Below are 12973 nucleotides of genomic sequence, written 5' to 3'. Positions count from 1 at the left end.
CACGTTTGCAAACCAAAAATGCCCAATGTTGTTTGCCAAAACCAGCACATTTTACACATTCTTAAGCTTCAAAATTTTGATTATTTTTCAATTAATCGTATTAGGATGTTTTTGCATCTGGTCCCTATCCCACTCATCATCATGAAAAATATTGGTCAATCAGACTCACGTATTTGCTATTCATTTTTCACTAGGTGGCGTTGAACATTGAAATTTCAGTTACTAACCTCATATAGTACAACACAACAGTTGAATCTGAATAAAATCTGTCAAAGGGTTTAGGTGCTAGTTCACGGAAACCACTGCGGACAGACGGACGGACAACAAAGTTAATAATGTAAAAGTCCATTTTGAAGTCTATTTCATTCAAAAAAATTCTAACTGCCTATGAAAAATGCGCGTATTCATGACTACATCGCCAAAGCTATTGACAGTCATGGCCACCTTGGAAGAACGAGGATCAGAGGCTCATTTTGGTGCCATCCATGGTCTGAGCACATAATTACCTATGTTCGAGAAAATCGCACTTTATATGAAATGTGCAGAGCACTGATGTGGGAAAAAACACATAGTGCACATTAAGTAAAATAGAATGTCACCCTGCCCTACATGGATGACATAATAACAGTAACAGTTGGAAGTTTCGTAATTTAATCTCTTATATCACTTCATTTTTCTTTAAATGTAGCTTATCACACAATTAAGTGTAGGGTAAAAAGACGACTATCAAGACATGAATTTTTTGAACAAATTATTATTGGACAAGCTCTAGAGCCATAAGGAAGACTTTGTGGTTTTTTTTGCAGAGAAAAAAATCTATGAAAATATAGGTCAATTACCTTTTCACCTGCTAGAATATGGCAAGTTATTCCATCCAAAACTAAATCTAATCCTTTCCGATATCTAACACTATAACAATCAATTTGCACTTTCCCCGATTCAGGCCAATTATCCTGTACTGGTTCATGTTCGATGTTCCAAGCAGCCTGTCAAATAGAAGACGTATCATTAGGCTTGAAACATTAGATAAAAATGAATAGAAACACTGATTATATACCCACATCATACATAGTTAAAAGATACTAATAAAGAGGACCTAATTCCTACACTCGTCTGTTTCATTCGTTAAAGTACTAGAAAGAATATATCTTTGTGGTCGGTTTAGAAACAATTTCGAGCGAAGACATTCAGTGACAGCACGGAATTGTATATCACTTCCCTGGTGACCGTTACTAACTACACACCTCACACCAGGCCACTGCCACGTGAAAACGAAAGTTGTACCTTCTACAGTCTACGTTCCCTCGTAGTAACCACGCCAATCCGTAGCTACTCTGTTGCGTAATCGTCTCATCAATGTACCTTTATATCATATAGTAGTGCAAGTATGACGTGGGGTCAACGAGATGATACCCGCACAGAGGCAGGACCCCAGGCTTATGGATAATCAATTTTAGTTCAAATATTTTCAAATGAATCTTTTTCTATCAATAGATTATCCTTTATCTAAAGATTAACGGTTTCGTTGATTTTGGTGAGCTACACTTGTTACTAAAACGAGGGTGCTATCATGACAGCTCCGCACTAAATATTGCAAACTACGCCGCGAATCAACATAGAATTTTCAGCCCCGTTACAAGATGCTTATTAATCTTTCTCATCTTTCTCTGAATTTTAGTTAGAGTAAATCAGATGAAAACAGTTAATTTCATTTAGTTCTTAACTTATGAATTGAGGATCGAAAAACTGTATTACTCATGTGATACATGATGAACCAGTTTTCGGAAGGCAAAACTTAGCTGTTTACATGCATGAGAAGTGCTGGTTTCATGTCCTTGCCCAGGCCTCATATCATAACCAAATATACGAAAATGTTATACCAAAAAATGTTTTTTAGTCCTATAGTATGCAATACAACAAGAAGCGGCACACCTCAATGAGTAAGAATTACTTTTTTTAGAAAGGCCAATCACCGCAGCCATATCGGTGCACAAAAGTCAAGGGATATCCCGATATGACATCAGGCGGGAAAATAATAATTTTTGTACAAAATTCCTTCGATTTCTTCTTTCAGATATAAATTCGTTCTTTCTTTTAACAAACTCAGGAAAGCGCAACAAATTTCAGACTGACTGAGCAAGTTACAAAGCTACCTTGTGTCAAATAACAGAGAAAAGTGGGAAAATGAGGTGCAACCCGACCACAAAAATTGAATTGGATTCGATATTTCTTTTGCACAATAAAATATGATTGAATATGCAGATCGTGAGCACATGGCTAATTAACGTATCAAGGTCATCTATTCAATTTGAGAAAAAGCTTTTTTTCCCGGACTTGCATAATCCTCAATAAAAATATTCCTCACAAAATCCAAATCAACCAAAAACTTTCACAGAAATCAATCTTGAAATACAATTTTAAATCTTAAAATAAAACCTGTAAGAAAACTAGTAGTGAACACCTGCTGATTTCTATGGCTAATGCCAATCATAGAGGAGTCTTTGGCTTTCTGATTTGCTTTTTTAAAAGCGATATTTTGCGTTCAGATTTCGCGAAAAAGCTAATATGAATTTCTTTGGTCAAGATCTTGCTTCCTGGACTTATAAAAGCAAACAACTGCATGGCAGCGGAGTGCAGAGACAGGAAGACAACATGAAGTATGCTACTGACTTCTCTTCTCAATATGATGCAATATGATCACTGAATTAAATAGCTGGTCCATGAGTGGAAAGACATTTTCATGAATTTTTTTCTGCAGGTAGCCCTGATCTCTAGTATCAGGATCCAAATATCACTGGTCCAAATTTTGCTGACGTAACTTTGAAAATCGTTGCTATAGCAACTACTATGCATTTATTTATGCTATAGCAACTACTATGCATTTATTTTATATTTCTTTATGTCATTTCCACAGTTTAAATTCTACCATTTGAGCATGTATATAAAAAAGGATGATTGAATAACTTATTGGTCTGACAAGTTCAGCCAAGGCATAACAAGAAATTTTCGTGAATTTTTTTTAAGATAGCCTGGGTTGGTCACTAGTAGCGGGATCCAAATATCGTAGGCCCAAATTTTGCAGGCGTGACCTTGAAAAGCTATGTGTTTATTTTTCATGTCATTTCCACAGTTAAAATACTACCATTTGAGCATGAATATAATGGTCCAGTGGCTCGCCAAACTGGTGTGAAGTAAAAATCTGTCACGTAGGCTACCGGTATGCAAAAAATCATTTCATTGAAAATTAAACAAGAAAAATATATATAAAAATGACTCAATTTTGATCAGTCTGAACTTTTAAAGATATCTGACTTTTAACAAGAATGAAATCTTCGAAAAATTGATTATGGGCCTTTTGTCTGAACAAATGTTCATAATTGTAATACATCCCTTGAATGATGTTGAACAACTTAAAACTATGAGTGACCCTATAAGATACGGTACAAACTTGGTGAGAGCCTGGGTTTTATGGGAGGTTTTATCATTTTTATCAGGACAGAAGCTCCCAAGTTCTTCAAATTTGAGGCCAGTCAGTGTCGGTTACTGACGAAACAAAGTTTATCGTCTAACATGATTTTTAATGATTTCACGATAGGATTGCTTTAAGTAGCTTACATCTTCACTCAGACAAATCGTTGTTACGCGCGACCTACACCGTGGCGCTCGTACTCTATAACCGATACATACACGCGGTGAACACGAGAGTATAAGGCTATCTTGCCTACGCGACTGTAAACGACTGTTTTCAACGCGAATGCTCCACTGTGCCCCAGTTAACAAACTAATACAAATAATCAGGCTCCAAAACGGATCGCTAATGCGAACGTTAATAAAATGACTTCAATTAATGATGATAAAACAAGTACATATTCCAGTGGTGTAAATATCAGACTCATCTCTAAAAAATTGATTCTATCAGTGCATCAGCCATGTGGCAACACGGAAGTAAATTTCCGCATTTTGAAACCACATTATCGTCAGATGTCTTGATGGAACATAACCTTATGCACAGGATATCAAAACTAGATGAATCATTGAACACATCGCACGCAATAAATCGTTATATCATACGCCTTGAATATCAGTATTCACACTAGAAATGATGAATATCAACCTATTCAATCGTTCCGCCATTTTGTTTGTGAAATAACGCGCACCAGCTGATCCACCTCGTTCAATGTTATGACGTCATGATGGAAGTCACAACCGGGTCAACACAAATTTTATAGAACCAAGATATTGAGGGGTTTCGTCTTTGAAAGACCATAACTACCGAACCAAGCGTCGGATCTTGGCAATATAAAGTTCTTCCCACGCAAATAGCATTGAATTTTCACATGTTATTTCGGACAATTAAAGATGCTGCATAAAAAAACGTGCTCAAATAAATCGAAATTTTGAAACTTTTTGGTAAATTTCTCAAAAAATATGAAACCCAAGGCTTTCAACTTTGCGCACCATATAGAAAAACCAATTTCGAAATATATTTTTGCTTAATCTGTTCAATTCTGACAAGTTCAGCCGAGACATAAACTCATATATTTTTTGTTACATGAAAATGACAATTTCAATGGATACAGAAATATTTACTGTTATAAATTATGTTTTCTTGAAACGGGACTACTCATCTAAGGGACTTCTAATCGGCAAAGAAGGGATATACTACCGTGTTGGTCGCTATGAGAGGGATTCCCTGTATATCTGCACCTTAAACCGGTACCTTTGTTGGTTCTAGCCTGCATTCACTCCCAAATTCAAGTATTGGTAATGTTGGTTTACGATAATTTGAGAAAAAAAGTTGAGTTGGAGAAAACTGATAATTATCTCATAATTCAGCGATTCATTGGTTCATCGATTCAGCGAAGTTCAAACTCCGTACATGTTGGCATGTTATTATATTGGCACCTTGAAATAAAGTTTCATAGAAATATTGTGCTGCTAAGTTTATTAATATTAAGAGGTAGTTACTTTTGGTTTGTGGTCTTTTGGTGGTCAGTGCAGTTTGTTCATTCATTCATCAATCACTGTCCAGTTAGCCAGTGTAATTGACCTGCTGAACAGAGCTGCTGCTGGGTTTTTGATAACCTATATAAACAATTTACTTTACAAAGTAGGAAAGTGTGTAAAACTAGAATTACAGCTTATTGCATTTCTTTCACATCTTAAGCCAAAAGAAGTTTTCTCTATCAAATGAAATTGCTGACTTCAAAATTAACATCTCAACACTGCACTTTTATACGCTAATCGTTTGATCTTTTATAATAAGTTGGTAATTTCATTTCAACCAAACTGTATAACTACGAAATAAGATTTTGATTATGGTATCACTTCTAGCGAGCGATAAAACGATTCAATATTCATTAACGAAGAAGCAGAGAACAGCGTGACAAAGTGAACATCACATGGATTACTTAAAAATCGTTTGTATTGAAATAAACAATAAATTCAAGGTTAATTCTAAGTATTTTAGATAAATTTTTTTCGTAATTCATTTTTTTAACATATGATTTTATTTGTATATTTCTCTCTCATATACCCTTAAAACAAATAAAGCCTAAAAGACAAATTTATTTTTTTGTCTTTCTTTTCTACAAAATCAAAGATTAATGAACGCACCAGAATGTTTTATAATTGCAAATGTAAAACAAAAATCTTAAAATTCTAAGAATTCTAGGACTGGCACTATATTTTAGTATTAATGGATTTAATCCATGATGATGTTATATGAATCAATAGTTTTCCATTTTGTTGAGGGTAATATAATTAAGGGGATTCTTAGCATCTCAAAAACTTTCGTTTTCTATTCACAGAACTGTATTCAAAGCATACAGAGTTCTGTATACAAAGCATATAGGGTTTAACAGTACCTTTGAACCTGTCAAGTATCACTGCAAATCTTTAACAGATGCTGCTATTTTGAACAGGAAATAACCATGCCATCTCAAAATGGTCACTTTTCGATAGTTGACTTTTAGAAACGATGTGTTTTGAGAGAAGCTGCTATGGTAAGAGTTACTATCACAAAGTCACTGTTAACAGGCGGGTGGTTTTACAGTTACCTCTACTGCTAGTGTGCACTATCGAAACCAGATGTTTCAAAATGGTCACTTTTCAATAGTAGACTCTTCGAAACAGCCACTATAGAAAACCAACCGAATTGAAAGGAATACTATTTCAGAGTGACTGTTTTGAAATGTGTACTTCTGGAAAAGTAGCCGATATCGTTAATTGCTTATTGTTCTCAAGTGGCTACTAAGTAAAAATAGACGCTTGGGCTCAAAAAAGCGATAGACATGTTCTTGGATTCAGCCTTTCATATATCCGGCTTATAAGTCGAGTCCCTTCTCTAAGAAGAATGATTACTTGTATTATATTGAATAGTTTGTTTTGATTACGATGTGCGCCTTCACGCACGCCGCCGCGCGTTAGCCTGATTGCTGCTTGTGTGTTAAAGGCCCATTGGTATGAGCAGTAGTTAACCGGGTGGTAAGCACTTGAGATGGGCCGTCCCACTAGCTACACTTACATGTTGATGATGTTTACAGTGAGTAAGGGTGGCTCACAACTGTAACTGTAGAGGTCACACACTGTAATATCTGACAAATTCATAAATTTTCATATAAAGTTCTGAGGTAATTTTAAATGGTGCAGTCTTATTGGGGGTGAAAATCTGAAGCTTGTGATCATTTTCTGTAAGAAAAGGACCAAGATTAAAGAATTTGGCGAAATTTTGAGATTTTTAAAAACTATCAATTTTTATCCGATTTTGATGAAATTTTGGCATAACACTGAAGGTATAAAGCTTAACAAGTTTATGCAATTTCAGACTGATTCCTTGATCGGGAAAAAAGATTTTTGTAGTGAGATTTAGGTACTATGAATTAGCCTATATTTTTGTTTATGTGTAGTGATGGCCTAGGGTATCATGTTACTGTTACTGTGCCGTGCAAGCTACACTGATTCACTGGATAACTCCTCCCTTTACGTCATTCAAAGATTCAAATTGTGAAGAAAATACCAACGAAATTGCTTAATAGCGCAGCGCACCTGATCTATTTTTAGTTACTGTCGATGAATTGGGTTTATATTTTTATCAAGTATGGTTTACAAGAAGCAATGTTGTTAAAGGCACTAGATTGCGACAACAGGTATCCAGATAGGGAGGATATGAAGTGTAACTTTCGTTCGTTTTCCTAAGTCAATCTCAATGGGCAAAGTTTTAAGGCCAACGCCGGTGTCGATGGATAAAGAGTAATATAAAAAGAATCCCACAATAATAACGAAAAAATAATACAAGTCATAAAATCTTTCTTTTAGGAAGTAGTTTATTCAATATTTCAATATTCTTTTGAGACAAAGTAATCAGAAATGATACACAAATCAAAGAAAAAGTTAAAAGCTAAAGAAGAGCAAACTAATTAATGATACGTGTTAATCTTAAAAATAGTATTACAGAGACAATCTAGAGGATACTAAAATCAAAACAAATTGAATACAAGTTGAATGACTACAAGTAATATAGTGAGATAACATAAGAATGGAACAGAGGATCAAAGGGACAAATCTTGTGTTGAGTTAAACCAATTTGCAATTATGGAATTTGGATATGAGTTAATTGTGGGGAGAAAAATCATTATTAAGATTTACACAGTTATTAGAATTTTCGATTATCAATGCAGATTCAAAAAGTGTCTGTTAATCTTATTGTTGTAAGGGTAAATTAATCAGGCGTTTACAAAATCAAAGTTGGTTTGACCAGCTACTCGTTGCAGCTTTTCCAATTTCGTCTGTTGATTGGTTTTTAAAATTCTCTTGCTTCCTTTCATCTGAAAATATCCAAGGTTAAGATTTTATAAATTTAGTCACTTCGCTTTCTTTTGCTGGGCCTACAAATTGAAATACATTTTAGGACATGATTATTGATTATAGTGCTAGGCCTATTTGGAATTTAAAGTAAGCTCTAAAAGACTTTACAATATCAAAAGTTAAGCAAACATGAAAAATCCCTTATTAATCCTAGCTGATCTACCATTAAATAAATAATTGAGACTTAATGAGACGCTTAATTAAATGGCCTAATGTTTGAACAAACACAGCATCAGTGTTTAGACAGAACACAAACAAAAGCTACTTACTGCTGAAGAGATCGGCTATTTCCTCCTGTTTTCAGGCCACGGCATTCCAGCTACTTCTCTAAAGGCAAGCTATCATATTAACTAAATTCACCAATAAATTTCACCCTAGGTTGATTATTTTCACAAATCTTAATTGATTGCTATTGGGGGATCATTCTCTATTCAGTTTCAATACAATTGAGTCAGTCACACGAGTGCTTGCCTGACTTCTGGTTTGCCAATGGATGAGCTCATTAATATGCATGAGCTGATGACGTTTTAGGTGCGCTGTGCTATCACTCAAAGAGGAGGGCCTAAAACATAATTTTGACTGCAGAAATGAATATATTATACATTAATACATATGTCTGACAAAAAGGAGGATCCAAATCGGATAACTGACAGAGAAAATAGGAGTATTCCAGTTTCAACCGTTGGAGTTCCTCACTGCTCCACAGGTTCAAAGATACTGCCATGTCTGACATTGATTGGGCTTTTATACTGCCAGTGGGCCTTTAAAGGGTAACTGACAGATAATTACAATCTGGTATTTTTAGATGTCTAAAATCATATAGAAACTACATAAGAAGTTTTAAGAAAAAAAAATTGTATTTGAACTCGGTGTGCTCAATTATCATATAAAAGCGGTCGCCTTTGTTTACATATTTCCGACTGTACACGTGCGAATTAACCACGTGTCATGCTGACGTCACAGCATGAATAACAACATCGAACCAGCATGGCGTCTACTGATAACTCGAACTCGAACACCAGTCCGTCAGATTATTCATCTGATAGTTCAACAAGCAACTCTGATGTGTCAGATATCATGTCTTCAACATCTGGAGATTCAGAAAATGAAGAAGTCATTGGGCCGTATCTATACGAACCGGAGCCAGATGAGACAAATGAATCCATTGTTCCGTCGAACAATCCCGACACTCAATAGGCTGAACCTGGATAATTTACACGAATGGTGGGTTTTATATTTGCTAATATGTGTTTGTATCTTTATATATAAATGCATTTTTGATAATGCACATTTTATGGTTAAAATAACCAACCCTGATAGAAACTTACCCTGTTTTTTTATCATTGATGCATGCCATGCAATTCAATAACAATAAGACCAAAAATAAATTTTCATAGCATTGTAACGTAGTCGTGTACTGTGTCCGTACTGGGTTGCTTGTTATTTTCTTGTCAGTAGAAATCTATAAGGTTAGGGCCGAGCTGAACTTATGGACACTTTCTAGAACCCAAGTCTAATTTTCGCAATAATTGTTTTTATTTTAAGGTGTTCGTGTACTCACTGCCAGGTGTTGCCCACAGAACCAGAATGTTGCTGTTACCTGGAGAGTCCAGAGGTCACTCAAAAATTGGCAGAAATTTTGGAATTTGAACACCACGAGGCCGTTCCTAAATGCATTACTGAAACTAATGCATTTGCCTCTGTTTGTACAGATAGATGGGCGTTGCAGGTAGCCTGGTTAACATTCAAACAACAATATGGAAATAAAGCGTTTGAAGGACCCATCGAAGAGAAGTGTAGACACATAGCCTTGTTGAATATTGTAAGCAAGCTTATCTGTATATCCTGTTGTTACGGTTTATGGTCGAGTTAGTTCACGGTTTATTACTCACATTATTTGTACCTTATATAAATACAGTATTGGGAATAAATTCTATGTCATTTTTGTATCTGCGATATACGTGTGTGTGTTGTTGGTCTTTGGTGCGCCCGTTTAAGGGCCCGACTGTCGCAGAGTTTTCTACAAGCCTATCGACAATTTACCCGATGGTGTTTGGGATACTGTGGCAGAAAAAATCGTGTTATTTTGCCGTCCTGTGTCGTTTCCTGCATCCGGGCTCATTTTCCTTCTGAAGATGGGGATGAGGATTTGTACAAAGGTTTCCGATGGCCAGCGTTAGAAGAAGAAAAAGAAGACTGATTGCCATAGCATTTCGTTTAGTTAAATAACCTCAGTATTAAATTTTCTATATGAAATTTTATCACAAAATAAAAATTTTTCATCTTTCTGCATTTCATTTTCAACTCATTTCATATTCTTTACAAATCTACTACGATGCAGTTCCAATGCCTCTTCCTTTGAAACTCGTTCTCGACCACTGGTCAGGCTTTGAGGAGCTCTAACAATATTTTTTTTAGTATGTTGTTTCTTTTTGATATCTCCTATGATTTCATTCAAACAATCATTGACATAATCTGAAGAAAATAGAATACTGATTTAAAATATGCTATTCAATTGACATTAAGACACCTTAAGTGACAAAGTTATCTTTGAATCATTTAACTGCAGAAGTCAGTGCAAATCTAATATGGATTTCTTACCATAAGTTGCATCATTTAGCAAAAATCGAAGCACATGACGTTTCTTATATTTTGGGTATATCAATGACACACGACCAGTTCCATCTTTTTTAGTTTTTGCATCCTGGAGCTGTTTTCATTGAAATGCATTGCTGCAATGTGGAGCCTAGAATGATATTAAAAAATGTTAATAGCATATTAGAATAGAATTAATAGCATATTTCAGTTTTGAGCTTTTGCCTGACCTTGAGAGGAGTCCTCTGTATGAAAACTGAAGCATTTTCGGGGCAAAATGGTTGAAGACAGAATGTAAACATTCTAATCGGCTTGTCTGTCCATATGGTGACATTTTGGTGACCTTGTTCACTAATCTTGTTCCTTTCAAAACTTCTTCAATCTTGTCACCTGCTGGCGTACCTAGACGATTAAATTAATAGATTTATTCCACATTTTTTTCTTAATCAGGATTGGGTATAGAACTATTCTATCTAGTACATGGTTTTCAATTAAATACCTGGTAACAACCACTTTTTCTGAGCCACATAAGGTTTGTGTTGACAATTGACGTGTACCCCCTGAACATGTTCCACAGCTGAGAGCCATTTTTTCTTGATTGATTCCTTATCGTCTTTCGGGGAAGACGAAACACACCAGTATAGATGATATTTTAATGATTTCACCCAGTCTTGAATGTCCACAAAGGCTTTGGTCTTCGCTAATTTCTCTAACTTTTTTGTTATACCTGAAATTATAGATTATTAGATTTTTCAAGCTATCCAACGATATAAAAAGTGATTGCTGAAAGACCCAAAATGTGAAGAAAAACTAAGAGGGTATTTGACATTTTGACTCAATTCTATGCGCAATTTTCGAAACTGATCTATCAATTCAATCAAATAGTTTTGAAAATCATAGATTTGAGTCAAATTTGTATTTTTGCATTTATAATTTATACAGACATTTATGCAAAGATTTTTTTAACTTACTTTTGACAACGTGCCAGCAGTCATAATAGTGACTAACTTTCCATACTGTCCTTATCCATTTTCCAATCTGCAAATGCATATCTGATATAAATGCCTTTACCGGTATATTCCCTAATTCTGTTGTGCAGCGTTTTAGGCCCTCCAACTCCATGGCATTTGAGGTTTTAACTTCATTTGACTAGAAAGGAATTGCACAATATGGCATTTTTTATCAATGGCTATTAAAAAAATAGATTTTAACTCACAACTTCAATCTGAAAACTTTTACGTCAGTATATCTACCTGCACTAGTTGCAGTGAAACAACTTTCTTCGCCTCGATGTCCATGATGGAGTAACTCCCAAATTTGGCAGAGTGTCCCATGGAGTCGCATCTCCCATCACCACCGAGTAATCGCTCACCATTTAAACCATCCAAAATTGTTTTTCTGCTGACTTCCCAAACCCGGTTAATTGCTCCATGAGAGAAATTTTGTTGGTAGCGGAAAACGATCTCGTTGAATGAATGGCAATATTTAGCAACCTGGAAAAAAAATTATGTTCCCACTATCAATTTTCAACTATCGAAACAGAGGATATTAGGCCTAAATGAATTTAGGACACAATTTTGAATATTTAACAATATCAGAAGTTCACATCTGTGGTGACTTACTTGAACAACCGTATAGATTTTGTTGGCCAGTTTCCAGTAAGCAAGATCATCGCACTTATCAAAATATTCAAAACTGGTTTCCCTGCAATGAAATCCTGGTTCTGCCAACTACTCTGTTTCCAGCACAACTGGCATGTTGTTTGAACAACTAGTAATGTGTCTTTGGTTCTTTTCTCTATCTTGTTATAACCACCGCAAGAATTACAATGACGGAAAAGTTCAAATAGTTTATGCTCGAAAATGATTACTTTAGCTTGTTTCCCATAATCTAGCTGGCTGTCATCTCTGACCCGGACCGCCCTATAAGAAATGAGCGAAGAAAATCAAATTGAATTATGCTCTGGAAAGGACCTAGGAATTTCAGTTTCCTCAGAAGGTTTTTTTCTTTCATAAATGTGTTGTTTTGACGATAATTACTGAATCAAGATTTGACGCTTGAGTAAGAAAATTTCGAAATAAACTCTGAAAATTGGATAGATAGATCGTTGTAGGGTGGCACTAGTAATCATCAGCAATAAGCATTACCTGAGACATACTCATAAAAAAGTTACCTCATTTCATCAAAAATAATATTTTCTTCATCAGAATCATAGTTATTATCACTACCCGAGTCAGATTCAGATGGAATGTATTCATCATCAGAATCATTATCCTCAGACGAACTGCTATCAACAACAAAGGTCTTCCTGCTGCTTCCAAGGGGCCGACCTTTCCTCTTCATATTTACCTCTGTGGCAATCGCTGAAATGGATGGTTGAAAACTTTAAAATAGTCTATAGGCCTAAATGAAGTTTTTTTACTTTTTCATTATAAGTATTGATATAGGATTGTGATCAAATCTGATAAGAAATTAGTCAATCATTGATTATATTGAAAATATTTCCTAAATA

The 12973-nt window shown here is 35.3% G+C and overlaps 1 protein-coding gene and 1 pseudogene across 1 annotated transcript in view; both read right to left on the bottom strand.

Moving 5' to 3' along the window:
- LOC141910688 (multidrug resistance-associated protein 1-like) overlaps positions 1-12973 on the bottom strand; it is a 43534-nt gene that overhangs the window by 21879 nt on the left and 8682 nt on the right. The window contains exon 3 of the mRNA XM_074801410.1: positions 840-986. Coding sequence (XP_074657511.1) covers positions 840-986 — 147 coding nt within the window. The remainder of the gene's footprint in view (positions 1-839; positions 987-12973) is intronic.
- Positions 10165-12804, bottom strand: LOC141911156 (uncharacterized; annotated as a pseudogene).

The sequence above is a fragment of the Tubulanus polymorphus genome, chromosome 9 (assembly GCF_964204645.1).
Source record: "Tubulanus polymorphus chromosome 9, tnTubPoly1.2, whole genome shotgun sequence".
Lineage (NCBI taxonomy): Eukaryota > Metazoa > Nemertea > Palaeonemertea > Tubulaniformes > Tubulanidae > Tubulanus > Tubulanus polymorphus.
The sequence above is the reverse complement of the archived record's forward strand: the minus strand, read 5'-3'. Positions and strand labels throughout refer to the sequence as shown.